General features: G+C 59.5%; 1 protein-coding gene across 1 annotated transcript in view; it reads left to right on the forward strand.

Annotated features, from left to right (window-relative positions):
• Positions 1 to 1,049: 1,049 nt before the first annotated feature.
• The window catches only part of EEIG1 (estrogen-induced osteoclastogenesis regulator 1), a 36,961-nt gene continuing 20,768 nt past the window's right edge, over positions 1,050 to 17,242 (forward strand). The window contains exon 1 of the mRNA XM_060154267.1: positions 1,050 to 2,067. Within this exon, the coding sequence (XP_060010250.1) occupies positions 1,922 to 2,067 (146 nt within the window). The 5' untranslated portion in view covers positions 1,050 to 1,921. The remainder of the gene's footprint in view (positions 2,068 to 17,242) is intronic.

A 17,242-nucleotide genomic window follows, 5' to 3' on the forward strand; every position in this document is an offset into this window, starting at 1 on the left:
CTCAGGGTATGCATCCTGCCAGTGGCTTGGATAACTTTGTGAGGCATTCTCTCTGAGTCCCCTCCCCTCCACCCCTGCCTCCACTGAGCTCCCTGTTAAGTCCCCCATTACAGTCCTCATCCACCAGATTTGTCTCTGCCTGTGTCCCTGTCTGCTTCTCCACCTGATCTTGAGCTTGGCGAGGTTGGAGATGGCAGGCCCACCAGTCTCACTCCTAAATCCAAGCCTGGCTCAGGGGCACCTAAACATTTGGGGACTGAATCAATGAACTGCAATATGTTGAAGGCCTGGGAAATAAAAAGCTCCTGAATTGGTCTCTGTGTCCAGGGCAGTTAATGCAGTCAGGGAGACCAGCCATAACTAGGTAAGAAGCTAATCAACAACAAAAGGCTTTGATAGAAGCTTGGAAAGGGAGAAGATGGTTCTATCACAGGTTGCGTGATGAACTGCTTTAACTCAAGCCCTGGCGAAGCCTTTGCAGGCACTTTCCTCCTCAGTGCTGAGAAATAGAGATTCGAAGCCAAACACCTGCATGGTCTAGTTCCGGCCACCTCTCTTGGGTGTGTTTTCTGAAAAATGGGACTCGCTACCTTCCGGGCCTGATCTACTCGTCAATGAACTCAAATCTGGAAGGACACTGGAGGGCCACTTCAGCCATAGTGCTCATATTGTTTCTTCTCGTCATTGTTTCTCCTTTTCTTTTGCTCGCGCCCTCCTCTTTGCCGGCCTGCCGGCCCCGGCTTTCCGCCCCGCGACCTCCCACTGCCTCCCCAGGGCCCCTAGTCTTTTCTCTCCGCTCCGCCCGGACCGAGGAGGCGGGCCCAGATGGACGACGCACCAATCCGAACGCCTCGAGCTGCCGCGGCCTCCCGCGAGTCCCGCCCCACGCCTCCCTCCGCCAATCGCACTCCGCTCCCGCCCCGCCGGGCCGCCCAATCGTGGGCGGGCTGAGCCCCGGCGCCCCGCCCCTCCCGCGCTCAGCGGCGGCTCCGCGGGCGGCCGCGCTGGGCCTCGGCGTTCTCCGAGCTGGGCCGCGCAGCGTCTGGCGGGCGGTGGCGTCGGGATCGCAGGCGGCGGCGCTGCTGCTCGCGGGGGTGCTGGCCAGAGGCGGCGGGTGAGGCGGGTGAGGTGGGCGCCACCGGCCGGCCGGAGGGGCGCCTCAGCTCCGCCGGGGCCCGCGGAGCGGGACCCGCGGAGCGGGACCCAAGACCGAGGAGGAGGCGGCGCCCCTGCTGCCTGGAGCCCGGCCCGGTGCCCGCCGGGAGGGGGCAGTGGCCTGACGTTCCTGGCCCGGAGCGTCCCCAACGCGCCTCCCGGAGAGGCCCCCAGAGCTCCCGGCCGCCCCCTGGGGGTGCCCTCAGCCTCCCCGGACTTACCTGTGCGGCTGCCTGGCACCCAGGAGCGGGAGCGTGGGCGCGGCGTGGGCGCGGCGTGGGCGCCTACCCCCGGCCGCCAGCGGGGCGGGGGCGGGGCCGCCCTCGGCCTCACCGGGCCGCCCATCGCTCTCAGTCTCACCGGTCCGCCCGCCGCGTCCAGTCGCGCGGCGTGAGCTCCCCAGGGACCGCGGCTCGGGATGCTGTCCGCCAGCGCGGCCGCTTGCGCGCCGCCTGCCACCCCTTCCCTTGACTCCTGGGCCATGCCCCAGTGTTTACATGCCGGTGAAGCCCCCGGCCACTCCGAACCCCTCCAAGCCCCAGCTCCCCGAGGGTGAAGCCAGCCGGCCTGCGAACTGGACTGGTAGTTCAGACCAGGGCCCTCTGGACTCAGATCCCCATCCGCTCTGCCATCTCAGCTACCATCTGGGCGGGATCCGGCTCTGGTGTTTTGAGGAGGGGGTGTGGTGTAGGGAAAGGAATCCTGGGGATTTCTGGCTCCCCCCCTTTTTTTGGCCTTCGGGGCTTCAGACTCAGGGAACTCGCTCATGGCTTTTTTGATGAAGAAGAAGAAATTCAAATTCCAAACCACTTTCACCCTGGAGGAGCTGACTGCGGTCCCCTTCGTGAACGGGGTCCTCTTCTGCAAGGTCCGGCTGCTGGATGGCGGGGATTTTGTCAGCTTGTCGTCAAGGTAGGAGCTGGGGCAGGCCTGCCTGCAGGGAAGGGGGATAATGAGCCAGATCTAGTCACTTGGCGAGTGTGGAAGTGCCTCTTGGGGTCCAGAGAGTCCTGGAGATTATGTGTGTCTGGGGCAGGTTTGCACAAGGCAGGACTGAGTGATCTGAGAGGTCTGAGGCCTGAGGAAGCTGGCAGGGTGCTGGGCACCCATCTGCAGGTGACCAGCCGGATACCTGGGGGTCTGTTGTTTCAGCCCCCTCATGGGGCCTTGCACACAGCCCACAGTAGGCCCATTCTGCAGACTTGTATGAAGAGCCCAGTGGGGTTTGGCCTCGAAGGGCTGAGAAGGGGAGGAGTGTTCCAGGGCATCTTGCACCCAGCTGGCCACTCGGGCTGTCATATGATTTAGACCCCGGGCCAGCCACAGGTTCCCTGGCACTCCCTGGCTCCTGGGAAGGTCCAGCCCCAGGCACTCCTGGTCTGGCTGGAGGGTGGTGGCTGGATTTTGGCCTGCCCAGCCCCCTCTGAGTCACTGCCCTCTTCTGGCTGGAGCTGGACTGCTTTGCATTGCAAATGCCCTTGTCAAGGAGGCTGCTGCCCTCTCTGAAAGAAAGAGGCTCGGTTAAGTTTAGTTTTTGTGTTCTTCCCCATCCTGCAGGTCCAGCTGCCCGGCTCATTGCTGAGGGCGGCTGAGTTCCCAAGCTGCGCCCACTGCCTGGGCCCATCTGGGGTCACATAGTCCTGGAGTGTGACAGATGGGAGTTTGAGTCCTAGCTCGGCCACTTTGTGGGCCCAATACAGGTCTCTCTGTCACAGTTGTGAAGAAGTTTCAGCAGAGAGAATGCGGTGCAGGGCCTGGCCCAGTGCCTGTGACCCACTGGCTCCCTTCCTTGGTCTGTCCCTTTGCTCCTCAGGCCTCCTTGTGGGCCCAGTTAGCTGGAGCTGCCTCACAGTTCTGAGATGGGGTGCCTGTTACAGATGGAGAAACTGAGGTCCAGAAAGAGGGAGTAAGTGGCTTGCAGTTGTCAACTGAACTTGGCCTGTTTGGAGACCTGTTGGATGAATCTGGTGGTCGAATGTTCTGCTGGGAGGAGGGAGAGGAGGCATACAGCCTAACCCAGATTTAGGAATCTCCAGTGTGGGACAGGGTGGGGTGTCTTTTCTGTGCACTTGGGTCCGCTCAGGCTGGGAGCTGCTTATCTGAGGAATTCAGACAAGGGCTGCCCTTTGCTGTGGGGGTGGGAGGCTGTCCTCGTTGCCTGGGAAGCCTGTGATCCCGTGGCCACCCACAGAGTAGCCCAGCCTTTCTGGGAAAGGGCTGTGGTGCTCAGAGCTAGGGCCTGGGGTCAGCCAGTGAGTGGCCGGGTGACCTAGGGCAAGTTACCTAACCTCTCTGATTCCAGGAACCAGCAATTACTGGTGCTTTGCTCCCTGTTTTACTGGCACCTCTCACTTAACCTGTTGACTATGCCATGGAGCAGAGTGGAGGTTGGGGGAGGCCTGTAGTGTTGTTATTCCCATTTTATAAAGGGGGCTCAGTGGCTCAAGGAGGGAGTGATTTCTCTGCGTTAATACAGCAGAGCCCAGATTCAAACTCAGAATGTGCTTTTAGCCTGTTCTGCCTTTGAGCCTTAGTTTCTTCTTCTGTGAAATGGGAGAAGTCATACCCACCCCTAGAGTTGTGATGGGGAATGGGTACTGTGTATACCATGTCTGACCAGGCAGACTGTTGCAGCAGCTGTTGTTACTATGGTAGAGGGGCCCAGGCCCCAGCCCCTCCTAGGTCTTGGGCGGACCAGGTGGAGTCAGCAGAGGGCCTACATCTGACCTGAGGGCTGGGGGCAGGGTCTTGGATCCTACTGAAGAATTAGTATTCAGCCCCAGGCTGAGGTCTCAGCTGGCTTCCCAGGCCCTGGGGCCACTGTCACCCTACCTGTCAGCCTTTCAATTGCCCTAAACCTGCCCCCTCATCCGGGAAAGTCTGGAAATTTCCAGGTCTCAGCCCACAGTGTCTGGATTTCACCTCTCTCTCCCCTTCTTCCCTCTTGGCAAGGGGCCATGGATTCCCTGAACCCGGCTGAGCCTGCCTAAACAGGCTTTCCCAGCCCTCATCCTGGATGAAACCTGAGTGGCATGAGGAGGGAAGAGCTGACATTGAACCCCACACAACTTGGCACTTATGGGCTCTGGGTACCTGTTTGCTGCTGGGCATGTGTGTCTGGAGGGAACACACACGTTGGGACCTGAGGCTGCTTTACAGCTGCTTTGGCTTTTGCCCAGCAGAGGGGGGTTCCTGGGTTCCTACCCTTCCACTCCCATGCCACACACCCTGGTCTGCAGCTTGGGAGCCCCTCCTCACAGCCCACCTCTCCAGAGGGCCAAGGCCCTATTGTTTTGGAGGTGGGGTAGGGTCAGGGGTGACGAGACCTGCTTAGTTTATTAGCACACTGTCCATAACCCCGGAGACCCCTGACATGTCCCAGGGAGTGGGGGTGGTGGCAGCATGGGTGGTGTCTGAGCAAAGCAGGCCCAAGCCGCCACTCCTGCAGCAGCCACCCTCCTAGCTAGAGTGTTTCCCTGTGTGTTGGGTGCCATGGCAACAGCTGGGTACACGGCTCCAGCCTGACCCAATTTGAGCAGGTAGAACAGGTGGTACATTGCACTGTTCCCCAGCCTCATCTTTCTGAGGCCTCCTTATGAACCATAATCCTCACAGCTACCATGTTCAGTGCTACGTGCCAGGTGCCGTGCTGAGTGTTTTTGCACGTGCTGTGTCTGTTCATCCTCTCGGCCATCCGGCGAGGTCATCTGGCTAGAAATGCAATTGGGAAAATAACCATTTTATCATTAGGGTTTAAGCTGCCTTTGATTGTGCATTATTAGATGCCAGGGACCTGCTGAGCACCTCGAATGCATGATCAGCTGAGTCCTTGAACCACCCCGTGAGCTGATGAGGAAATTGGGGTCAAGAGACCTAAAGTGATGGACCCGTGTCACTCAGCAAGAGAGTGGCAGAGCTGTGATTTAAATGTGGGCAGGTCCGGCTCCAAGGCCCTGCCTTGCCTTGGTGGCAGAGGGCTTGAAGCAGCTACAGCCTCATGTCATGTCCTCAGACCTTTGAAGGAGGTTCTTTTTAGTGGGTTGGGTGGTACAGGGAAATCCAGATTTGGATCATTTCAAGGCACTGGGCTACATCCTGTGAGATCTGAGGAAAAGGGGCCTCTGGGCCACAGGTGGGGGTGGGGCTGAAGTCCACTGCTGTGGAGTTGGTGCCAGGCACGGGCTGGCACTGGGGCACAATGGGCATTTGCCAACGTCTCTGCCTAGAGGCCTTCCAGCAGACGCATCCAAATGGCATCTGGGAGGCTTTCCTAGGGGTCCCAGGAGGGATGCGTCCCAGCCAAGTCTAGTGAGTCGGGAAGCAGTGGACCAGGCTGTGGTCTCCCTAGGGCAGGCTGGGCACAGGCTTCCAGCCTTGAGCCAATCTGTCTTTCAGGCAGGAGGAATCCCAAACATCCTGAGAGGTCTCTGTGCCCAGCTGGCACTGGTCCTGTGGCCTGCCCCATGCACGTGGCTGGTGGCGGGAGGGAGCGAGAGGGAGGCGTTGATTTACCTTACAGCAAGTCCTCTCTGGAGGAGACAGGCAGAGCGAGCCTCCTTGGCCAATGGATGGGGAAACTGAGGCTGGGGGCAGAGAAGTCACTTGTTCAGGGTCACTTCGTAGGAGGAGCTAATGGCACAGCCGGATGGGCTCTGGTTGGCCCCGACTTCTGCCCGCTGTGCAGTACCCCTCTTTGCTGGGCCAGAAAGAGAAGAGGGGCCCCTCCGATGGCTCTTGCTGCTCTGCACTTGGGTGCCAGGCTGTCTAAGAAGCAGGCTGTGTGACTTGGGCAGGCTCCCACCCGTCCTTTCTTTTTGGCAGCTTTGAATTCTCAACTGTCTCTTCAGTGGGGTTTTTATTTGGGCAGCCTTTTGAAAGAGGGCATACCTGCTCAGAATACAGGTACTGACTTCTCTCTGTGGGCCTGGCCTTGAGCAGGCCGGGACGGGAGACCTCCGAGGGATGTTTGGGATTTGTGGGGGGCATGAAGAAGACCTTGGACAGGTCAGCTCTGCAGCTGGAGGCCCTGTGCCCGGGCCTGGGGAGGCCAGGTCTTTGCACACACACACCACAGGCTTGGCTGGGCCTCTACTTCCCCGAGGCCCTCTCCCTCCCTCCTTGGAAAAGGGTGCAGCTGCCGCTTGAATCTGCTGCCCTGCGAGGCCTGCTGTCATGCACATCTTAATGTGGAGGGAGGGTCGTGTGGAGATGGACACACAGTTCTGTCTCTTGGGCCCGAGGGTGCAGGGAGGTGGAGGTGCAGTGGGACCCTAAGGCAGGCAGGGCATCCACTTCCCTTCACAGATCGGGCGCTCTGGAGGCCGAGTGGGGAGGGGGCAGGAGGAGGAGGGGGAGGAGGCTGGCAGGCGCAGGTCCCTTTTCCACATTTACCGAGCACCCTCTTGGCCCTGGGCTTTCAGAGGTGACCGGGACCAGACAGCCTTGCTCCCATGGAGCTCCCCATGGGGTGGGGGCAGTGTGCCTGTGGGCATCACAGAGGAAGGGCTTCCCTGAGGAAGGGACTCTTCATGGGAGCCTTGTGGGCCAAAGGGAAAGCCCTCCCTATCACAGTGACGTGCCCCATCCTGAAAACATAAGCTCCATGAGTTTGGGAAGAGGTCAGGCAGAGGCCCCCAGCTGGAAGGCACTTGGTCAGTGATCTAGGCAAGGGGCTGGCGTGGTTGGGGTATGGAGAGGGGCAGCACGGGGCTGGCTGCAGTAGATGAAGATGGGGGTAGCTGGGCTGGACAGTTCCTGGCTTTGGGGGTCCAGCCGACGGGCAGGGGGGCAGTGTGCCCGGTTTGCCGATTAGGATGCTGGCTCTTGGCTGCCAGGTGGAGAAGATGCCAGGGTGCCTGACCGGTACTCAGTAAGGGAAGTTGGAGTTGTGGCCTGGCTGGGCCGTGGCAGGCAGAGGGAGAAGAGTGGGCACACTGGCGAGAAGGTGGGCGGGTAGAGCCGGCAGGTGGGTTTCCTTGTCCTCAAGTTCCTGGCAGCACACCCAGCACTTAGTAGGTGCCGGAAGATGGAAGTTCAGAGAGTGCACAGTGGCCAAATGCGGCTGGGGTTTTGTTGCCCTGTACAGTGCTCTAAGAGTTTTTGACAGCATAAACAAAAATCTTTTAAATAAGAAGATCGAGCAACGGTGTCACATGGCAGCATGTGGCCCAAGGGGCTTTGCGCTGCCTCCTCCGTGGGCTGCCTGCTCTGGGCTCCTCCTGACCCCCTGCATGCCCTTGGATCCCTGACGGTGGTCTGCCTCCCTCATTTGCTCGGGCCAGCCTGCTCCCCGGGGCCCCTGTGGAAGGCCTTCCGTGCACAGGCTGGGGCCTGAGGAGGCGGGTGCTTGTGGAGAGAAATCTTGCTGGCAGGCTGCAGAGACCACCCATGGCAGCCAGGCTGTGGCACCAGGCCAGCTGCGGGCTCCCTCGGGGTCAGCCTGTGCATGGCCTTGGTGTCTGCTCCTTGAGCCCAGCCTTTGCCGCCAGCTGGCCACACCATTGGCAGGTGCCACCCTGGCAGCCCCTGCCACCTGCCTGCCAGCCTGGCATTGGCAGAGCCCTGACCCGAGGTGATCTGGCCCTGTGGAGCCAGGGCTGTTCCCCGAGGCCTGTTCCCTGAGGCGTGTTCCTCACTTTGATCTCTGTTCTGGGAGCTGCTCTGGCCAGGGGTTCTCAGTAGCAACCACACCGTGTGTCGGAGGGCCCCGAATGCTTTTCAGCTCTGCTTCTTCAGTACCTGGGAGTCCTGACTTGCATTCGCGAAGCCCTGCCTGGACCTCGTGATAGCTGCTAGCATGTCTGCTCACGGGCCTCGCGAGCCTGGGGACTCAGTATGTGGAGTCTGGTGACTGCTGGGTGGTGACCCTGCGGTCACTTGCCCACTGCTGGGAGGAGCAGTATAGCACCCATGGCAACCGATATAGATTTATCCTCATCTCATCAGACAGACACGGAAAGGTTTGAGCAGGGGAGAGACATCAGATTTGCTTAGAACGAGACCTGGAACTAATTTGGGGCGAGGGCGAGGGCTGTCTCTCTTCATTATCCACTTGGCCTGGCAAGTGCTTTCTGTTCTGGGGCTACCAGACCTGCCCCCAGGGCCTCAGATGTGCTCTGTGAGGTCTGTCTCCCTTGGGCCTTCTGGCTCTCCACGAGGTCACACTGTGCTGTTGGTGGCCTTGGTGAGGCCTGAAGCTGCCCAGCCTGTGCCTGGCCTTGGTGTCTGCTTAGGACTGTCGTTGCAAACCCTGTCTCTGCTGTGAGCTTCTTTTGGTGGCCTGGGCTTGGAATGGCTCTCAAATGCAGGCCTGGAACCACCCAACCCCCCATCTGCCCAGATGTCAACTGGGAGTGGCCAGCCCGCAGTTGGGAGGAAAGAGCCCCGATGGAGGACGTGCTGCCTCTTTGGTCAGGCTGGTGGCTTGCCCTGCGCAGGCCTGGGGAGGACATTCCCGTCCTCTGCCTCTTGTCACCTGTTTGACCTTGGGCAAGGGGCTCAGTCTCTAAGCCTCAGGGGCTGCTGGTGTCTGCCTCGCAGTGTTCTGGGGAGGACCAAGTGAGATAATGCCTGTCAAACGTCTAGCTCGGCTCCTGGCACGTGGTTGAGGCACTGGATGTGCTGCCGTCCATCCTTCCATCCCTGGCTGAGTCAGGGTGGTGGGCTGGATGGCGCACCTCAGTTGCCCTTCTGTGGCAGCTGGAACTTCCCTGTGGGCCAGGACTGACTGGGGTGCTGTCTCTGTCTCATGATTCTAGGGGTGCTGTGGGGAGAGGCTACTTCCGGAGGGGTGGGAAGCAGGTGAGGAGCACACCTAGTGTCTAAGGAGCTGGGCCTCACGCTGGAGTTCAGGGTCCCCAGTGGGGCCTGTGCACTTTCTTGTCTCTGTTGGCTTGAACCTGCCCTGTCTTGGGGCGCTTGGCTCCGAGCCAGTGAGAGCTGGAGTGCTCCCGGGGTGGGGTGGGACTAGGGTGTAGGGGGCTTCTGCCTGCGGGAAGGAGCCCTCTGCACAGCCAGTTCTGGGACCCACTCTGGCAGGCGGAAGACCGCTCCCCCACGTGAGGCAGAGGGCAGACTGCTGGGGGACGGGGGAGCAGGGGAGAAAGCCAGGGGCCCTCGGTGGGTGGCAGGCCCCTGGTGCTCCCTGACTTTTACCACACCTTACTTTTCTAGTTGTTTGCTTCTGCAGTTGCCTTGTCCTCAAGCTCCCTTCCCCCGCTTCTTCACCTGGCTGACCTCCTGCTCGGCCCGAGAGCCACCTCCTCTGGGAGGCCTTCCCTGGCCTCTTTTGGCCTTGTACACCCCTGTGGGCCAAGCGTCTTAGCACGGAGTGGCCTCTGTTGCATCACGCTCCTGGGGCTTCCTGCTGAGGGTTGGCGCTGGCGCAAGGCTGGAACTTTTCTCCCTTGGCCCTGAACCAGTGTGGGCGCTGATGGTGCCGGACCAAGTGCCAGTCACCACCAGTTGCTTGGGCCCAGCCCCTCCCCACCCTGGTGCGGGAGGTATCAGCGCGTGTCAGGAGCAGCCCTCGCCTGCATACCATGCAGCTGGGCACTGCCTTGGGCTCAGAGGCTGCGATTGAGAGGCAGCTGGCCGCACCGATGGGTTGTGTCAGGTGGACCCTGTGTGTGGAGTGGGGATGCTCCTAGGGGGATGGGGCAGGGCGGGGGCTGGTGCCTGCCCCGGGAGGCACCTCGGCTGCTACTCACTGGCTCTGTGACCATGGCCAACAGCCTTGTCCTCTCAGCCTGGGCTTGCTCCTCCATCAAATGGGGTGCGGGTGCCTACGTGGAGGCGGGAGGGCTCCCTAGATCAGGGCGACCTGCTCGCACAGGGCCCTGCACCCGGCAGCTGAAACCAGACTAAACCTGCTGGGGAGGGCGCTGGGGAAGGCAGAAGTCTGCGCCCTTTTTGCACGCAAGGCGCCCTTACTTCCCACCACTTCCTCTGAGCGAGTGCTGGACTCTCTGCAGACCCACAGAGGCAGCACACCTGCAGCTCCCCAACCCCCAGTCCCTCAGGGACAAGTTCCTGCGCACCTTCTGTGTGTGGGCCCCCCCGTGCAGCTTCCCGGGGTTCCAGCCCCACCCCGCAGTGCCCTGCCCTGCAGTGCCGGGCCCAGGAATGGATGCTGGGCTCCGTCCCAGGGACAGTAGGTGATTAGGCTGGGGGAGAGGGGAGAGAAGAGCAGCACAGGGCAGAGGGAGGCAAGGGCAAGAGTGCTGAGCAGGGAAGAGCTCGTGGCCTGGGGGCTCGGGGTCGGGGGAGGCCACGGGGAGGGGCTTGGACTTCTCTGACCAGGGATCCACAGAAGGGTGTGAATCAGAGTCGGAGTTGTATTTTAGAACCCCCAAGGGCAGCCATGGGGTTGACCACTTGGGACTCCACATTGTAGGAGGGGAGGTGGCTGTCAGCTGAGAGGAGCGGTTTCCCACCTCTGTCATCATGGAATGATTAAAAACAAAACTCGAGCCTGCTACGCAGCAGCCGTTGCTACTCACGACAAGGACAGTGTCACAAACAACCTCGAGGGAAGGAAGCCAGACACAAGAGCATGCTGTGCGGTGCCGTTTATATGAAGTTCAAAAGCATTCTGATTAAAAAAAAACCCATCCTGATACGAGTCAGGATGATGTTGTCTTTATTGGGGTGGCAGTCATGTCTGGAGGGGACTTCTGGGACCTGTAAAGTCCTGCTTCTAGGAGGCTGGTTACACAGGACTGCTCTGAGAGCCAGCCAGCCGAGCACTGACGTGCGCGCGTGTCTGTGTGCGAAAGGCCTTGAGACACCCACACCTTTGGTCGTGCTGGGCACCTGAGACTGGAGGAGGTCCTCAGGTCTCTCCAGGGTCTTTCTGGCAGGGCAGCCTGAACCGTCGCTACCCAATAAGCATCACTTATGAGCCTTAACTCAGCAGTTGCCGGCAGTCTTCTCTGGCTGGGGATTTTCCTTCTGCCTCTTGCAAACCCTGGCAGGGGCTGCTGGGTGTGGGGCTTGGCGGTTCAGAAGGCGGGCAGGCTCCCAAGGCTGCCAGACCACCGGATCTCTCTGAGCCTCGCTTTCCTCTTCTGTGAAATGGGGTGATAAGCTCCTTCTTGGTGCTTGGATTAAGTGGGTTACCACCCCCCTGCCCCCACGCCCCCGTTAGGTACCCAGCATAGCCCCCGGCACATGTAAGTAAGTGCTCAGGAAAGGCTGGCAGTGGTTGGTATTAATGCAGGGCAATCATTGGAGAGGATCCAGGGGTGGGAGCAGGAAGGAAAGGTTCACCTTCCTCCTGCTCTCCCCTTAATTGTTTCTCTTCTCTCTTCCTGTGTTTCACCCATTCAGCAAACATTTGTGATTCGAGCCAGGCTGCTGCCCTGGTCCTGCACTGGGCACTGGGTCCAGCATTGGCCGAGACAGCCCTGGCCCCTGACCTTGGGCCCATGAGCCAGGGGAGACCATTAGACACGTCAGCTCTCGAAGAAGTGCTGAGCACGGTGCGGGAGGGGAGGCATCAGCCACTCCTGCCTGCTCTGGCCCTGACCACTGTCTTTGGGGATGGGCCTTTGACTGGGTACTCTCCCTGAATGCAACAGAAGGCCTGACCCAGGGCTCCAGCACCTCCTAAGGGTTTTCTGTCGGCTAAAGAGGAATCACATGGACCTGGGTGAGAATGGCCACGCCCCTTTTGGATGCAGACAAGACCAAGGCCCAGGTTTGTTTCCCAGTGTCCCACTCAGGCCTGGCTCGTAGTAGGTGCTCAGTTAATGTGTGTGGACTAAGTGAATGGCAGGGGCAGCGATTAGCCCAGGGTCAGTCCATGAGTCTGCAGGAGAATCAGCTGTCTGGGCAGGAGGTGGAGATTGGTGAGTCAGGGCCTCCTGGTTCCACCTGACCCCGAGCCCTTTGTCTTGTGGTTGGAATCTCAGAGAGCTGCTGAAGATGGCCAGCAAAGCAGGTCTTAGTCTGTGCTGGTTTTGTGAGGAGACGTGACTCTGACTGAGTGGTCCCTGATTATTCCTCGGTCACCTCAGAAGTCCAGGGAGCCGTGGGGAATGCGGTGTGGAGCAGTGGGAACACCTGGGGGCAGATCCAGAGATGGTGATGACCTCTGACCCCTCAGTGACTACAGAGAGCTGGAGAACGTGACCTGACCACAGCTGGAGGCCCCTTTCCTGGAGGTGGAAATATCAGTGCAAGAAGGTCTAGGGTGGCCCTTATTGGGAGCAGTGCTGTGAATATCACTAATTTAGTCATCAGAGGCTTACTGAGCACCTCCCATGTACCAGGTGCCATCCTTAGGACATGGGAAGCAGCAGTGAGTGAAACAAAGGCCCTGCCTCCAGGACCCCTGTGCTCTGGGACATGGAAGCCTCCTTCCATTTTCACCATTAATAAGACCCATGTCCAGAAGAGGAAGTAATTTGTCTGCAGTCGTTGTGGTGAGGGTGCTTTCGGGAAAGGCTATGGGGTTGGGTAGGGGTTCAGAGGACAGGGACATCCCTGTGACTCACTTGAGTCCAGCTATTCAAGGAACTGGGCTCCGGGGATGGGGATACCTCCCTCCTGTTTCTTCCCTTCCTTGGGTGATTCAAACACCACCCAGGCGTGAGTCAGCCAGGAGCGGCCTGAGTATGCCTGGGCTACCTGCCTGTCCACCTCCCAGGACATCCCAGCCAGGTTCAAGGTCTGGAGAAGTGTCCTGATCCATGGTCCTGGGGTGGGGAAGTGGGACCTGCATCAGGGCCCTGGCTTCCTGCTGGACCGTCTATCTCAGAGTTACTTTCGATGGTAGCGGCCATGTCCCCCTTTCAGTGTGAGTGTCCTCTGGGTATGTGCCAGGCCCTGTTCTCTCATTAGGCCTTTTAGCAAACCCGTGAGACAGGGCAGGGCAGTGACTGAGGCCCAGAGAGGTCCTGTCCAGTGAGTGGCAGATCCTGGCCTTGGTCCCCAGCCTATCTGCCTCCTGTACCCTTGCCTTGTGAGTGAGTGGTCCCGCTGGGGATCTCAGGGGCTCAGGAAGGGAAACTCCCTGTGCACAGCCAACCCCACAGTTCCGTGTTTTACAGTTGTGGGTTCTGGAACGGAGGAGGGAACGTAGCTACTATAGCCCAGCTGTGGCTTCTTGCTTTGAATTTCTAGGGCCTGGGCCCAGTTTAAGATTCTGAGGTCAGACAGCTATGGGTTCAGATCAGATCACGGCCCTCTCCCAGCCAGACCTGGGGTCGGTGGCTTCTGTGCTCTGAATCTCAGTTTCCCTGCCTGCGACGTGGGGATGATGGTAGCTACCTCCCAGGCTTGGGGTGTGGACTCCAGGAGGTCAGGCAGGGAGAGCTCTCAGTTCAGTGCCCGATAAGTAGGAAATGCTCAGGAGGCAGGAAGCTGACCTTATGGACTTTTATAGGAACATTTCCCCACTCTCCCTTCGACCCTGGATTGACCAGGCTTGGTCCCCAATACCAGCAGGTCTTGACGAGTTTGGCCCAGTGCCATGCCCCACTGACCGTACACTTTGACCTCATGACCACCCCTCCTTTAGGACAAGACTGGTCTCAAGGCCGCCTCTTCCCTGGTATTGAGACTCGTGAAGGTTCAGCCCACAAGGCGCAGGGACACTGACGGCTGCTGCTGTCCCCTGAGAACAGCTTTTCTATCTTAGAGCATCTTCCCAGCGGTCCTGCAGGGCGGGGGTGGGCAGTGGGCTCCTGAGGTAGGGCTTGGAGGTGCAGTTCACCCCTCACCTCTTGAGTGACCTGCGGACTCCCTGAGTGTCCATCTGCTCATCTGCGAAGTGGGTGCTGACCGTGTCTGCGGAGGGTACGTGCTTGAGCAGCACCTGGCGCACAGAAGGGTACCCGGGAAACAGGAGCCAGGCTGGGCCACATTTGGTGATGGGGCACCTTCACCCAGGTGCCTGGGTTTGGACCAGCACTTGGTCAAAGCCAGCAGTTCACTCCGGATTCCTTTCGATGGCCTGCCCTCCTCTTGGGCTGTGTGCCTCAGTTGAGAATAGCATGCCCACACGTTCGCCTGGGTGATAGGGAAGCTCGAGCTGCCTGCAGAGCCTGCCTCTGGGTGCAGGCAGCTCTGCGAAGGCAGAGCCAGGGAGGCAGCGTGCCTGTGTCTGTAAAATGGGGAAGCCAGCGTCTGCCCACTTTGGGTTATTTGATGCAGTTCCAGGTTACCGGGCTGGTGAGTAGCAGGAGTGGAACGCAGGTGCCTCTGACTCCAGAGTCCTCACTCCTAACACTGATGCCCCTCCACCAAGCCCGAGTGGCTTGACTTCTAGGAACTTCTTGCTGCCTCGTCGTGTCGCAGGAGGAGGGGCTGGCTGTGTCAGAACTGCAACAAGCTGCTTCCCCTGCGTGCAGCCCTGAGTTCCTGGCAGGGACCAGATGCTGCTGGGCGGCCACGTTGGCCACGTCACTGGAATGGAGGCTCTACCGCCCTGCAGCCCCTGGACAGATGCCTTGCCTGGTCCCCGGGGTGAGCCCCTCCCCAGGCGGCTGTACTCTCTTCTCTTCAGGGAAGCACAGGCAGATGTTGTCAATTTAAATTGTTTCCTTATTAGACTCTCGCCTTTCCCAGGCTGGGCTGGGTTTCATCAGCCGGGAACTTTGATTGCATCACTGTGACTGCATCGCTGTGACTGCACGTTCTTCCAGGGACCCGGCCAAGGACCAAGGTCGGGGAGATCACGGAGTGGGTGTGGCTGAGGAGGTGCAGGCTGGATGTTGTGACTGCCGGCCCAGCGGGGAGGGATTCGTGCGATGGAGCCTTGCCCTGGTTATCTCTCATCATGGGGGCAGAAGGGGAGGAATCCGGGGACCAGCCCTTTCAGGAACACAGGAGGGCAGTGGGGCTGGGAGTCCCTGGGGTCCTACTCAGTGCTCATGGATATGCCCTCGCTTAGCCAGGTGCCCAGCTCCTGCCTCAGAATCACCTGGGAGCTTGTTTAAAAAGTCCGGTCCAAGGCCTGCAGCAGTGGTTCTCAACCAGGGGTGACTTTGCCGCCGGACAGCTGGCAATATCTGGAGACATTTTGGGTTGTCACAGCTGGAGTTGTGCTACTGGCAGGATGCTGCCAAACATCCCGTAATGCACAGGACACCCCCCATAAAGTCCAGAATGGCTTAAAATGTCAGTGGTGCCGGGGTTGAGAAACCCTGCCATAACGGAGTCTAGTTCTGGCAGGGCCTGGGAATCTTCATTTGTGACAAGCCACGGAATTTTCAGTGTTGACTTGAGTCTGAGAAGCTCTGTCCTCCCAGGCCTCACCACCCCCACCCGTAGGTAGTGGCCACAGTTGAGCTGCCCCCTGCCAGGCAAGCTCTGTGCTGGGTGTACGGTGGTGACCAGACAGGTGTGCAGATGAGTACTTGCAGCCAGGCTGCTGGGGAGGTGAGGGGCTGAGGGTGGGTCAGGCTGGAGCCCTTCCGTGGCTCCCCACTGATAGCCCAGTTTCCCTTCTCTCAACTTCCTGTTCTGAGACCACTGCTGGCTGTGCCTTCACTCCGACTCCGGGGAGGGGCCCCAGATGGTCCCTGTCTGTGAGGACCCTGCGGGCCGTGGGCAGCCTGTGGCCAGGAGGTGGCTCTCATGGAATTGACCCCTCATCACCTGTGTGATGGAGACTGGGGGATGCTAAAGCTCTGAGATCTTGCTGCATTTCCTGGGCAGTGAGGCTGGTCTGGGCCAGGTGATAGGGATGTGGCAGTGAGCCACCCTCGGGGAACCATGGAACCCGGACTCTGGGGTGGCCTTTTGCTGGGAGTCCCAAACTTCCCCATCTGAGAGGCCGAGGATGGTGGCTCACTTCAACCTGGTCTGCTGCTCTTCACAGCCTTTGAGGCATCTTGAGTTGTTGGGGCCCTGAGAAGAAACATTCCCTCCTCCGAGGTGTCCACTTACCTTCCTGCTTCTGAAGGGAACCAACATGGGGAAGAGGTGAAGGTGTGGCCTTGGGTCAGCATCCAACCCTATTGTTCTGTCCAACCTTGCTTGGGCTTGTTCTGCCCTTCTCTGGACCTCAGTTTCTTCATCTGTAAAATGGGAATGATAATGGCACATACCTCCTAGGATTGTGGTAGTTGCTCATGTCTATAAAACACATGTTCTGTAGAACAAGCTCAATGAACAGGACTGGGTTTTACTGTTGATTAATTGAAGATGAACCTGGGAGGCAGGAGTGAGTGTTCTAGAGCGAGGGTCCCGCTCTGTGCAGCTCTGTCTTGAGCTGTGGGGAGGCAGTGGTGGCAGATAGGTGCCATCTGTGTGGGGCCCTGACGGTGGCCAGCTGCCTTTCTGAGTCACTGACACATGGTAGGGCAGGTGCTAGAAAGATGTGGCTACTACACACCCATCGTGCCGGTAGAATTCTTTACATTGCCTCTCTGGGTGAGCAGTGGAGAAAGGAGCTGGACACGGCACCGCAGGGTCATGCGACAGCCCCACGCGGTGGGCAGTGTCACCCTTTCACAGATGAAGTCCAGGCTCCCGGTGGTGGGCCTCCGGGTCACTCATGCAGCCCTACCCTCACCTGCCTGATTACCCCCCTCCCCCCGGCCTTCTCTTGCCTCTTCCTGAGAGCCACCTCCTTCCTTCTGGGTCTTCCCACCACCCGGGCCATCTCCCCGCGTCTTCACCCAGCCAACCGCAACCTAGAGGTCCCAGCTATGGCGTCACTGCCCCGACCAAGTCAGGCCCCCAGTCTGTTCCGCTTCCTCGCAGCCCCTTCCACTTCCTTGGAGGCTGGCGGCAGTTGTCAGTTGCTTTTTGTGTGAGTCTGTCTCCCCACTCAGCCGGGGGCTCCTGAGGAGGTCTGCTCCCGTTGTGTCCCCACACCCACGTGGGCCTGGCACCGAGCCGGCGTCCACAGTGAGGCTTTGTGGATGCATCACAGAGGCCCTGGTCGGGATCTGGGGCCAGGGGAGCTCCGAGGGAGACACCAGCCTGGTAGGATGCTCTGCTCTATTTCAGGACAACCCAGAAAGAGCCGAATTCTGCCAGCGGGCTGTGGTGGGTGGAGAGGGCTCGCCCTGCCTCTCTGGGATTTGGACATCTAATTGTGTATCTTAAAGCTAAAAACGAAACTCCCCTGAAA

Source organism: Lagenorhynchus albirostris, chromosome 7 (assembly GCF_949774975.1).
Source record: "Lagenorhynchus albirostris chromosome 7, mLagAlb1.1, whole genome shotgun sequence".
NCBI lineage: Eukaryota > Metazoa > Chordata > Mammalia > Artiodactyla > Delphinidae > Lagenorhynchus > Lagenorhynchus albirostris.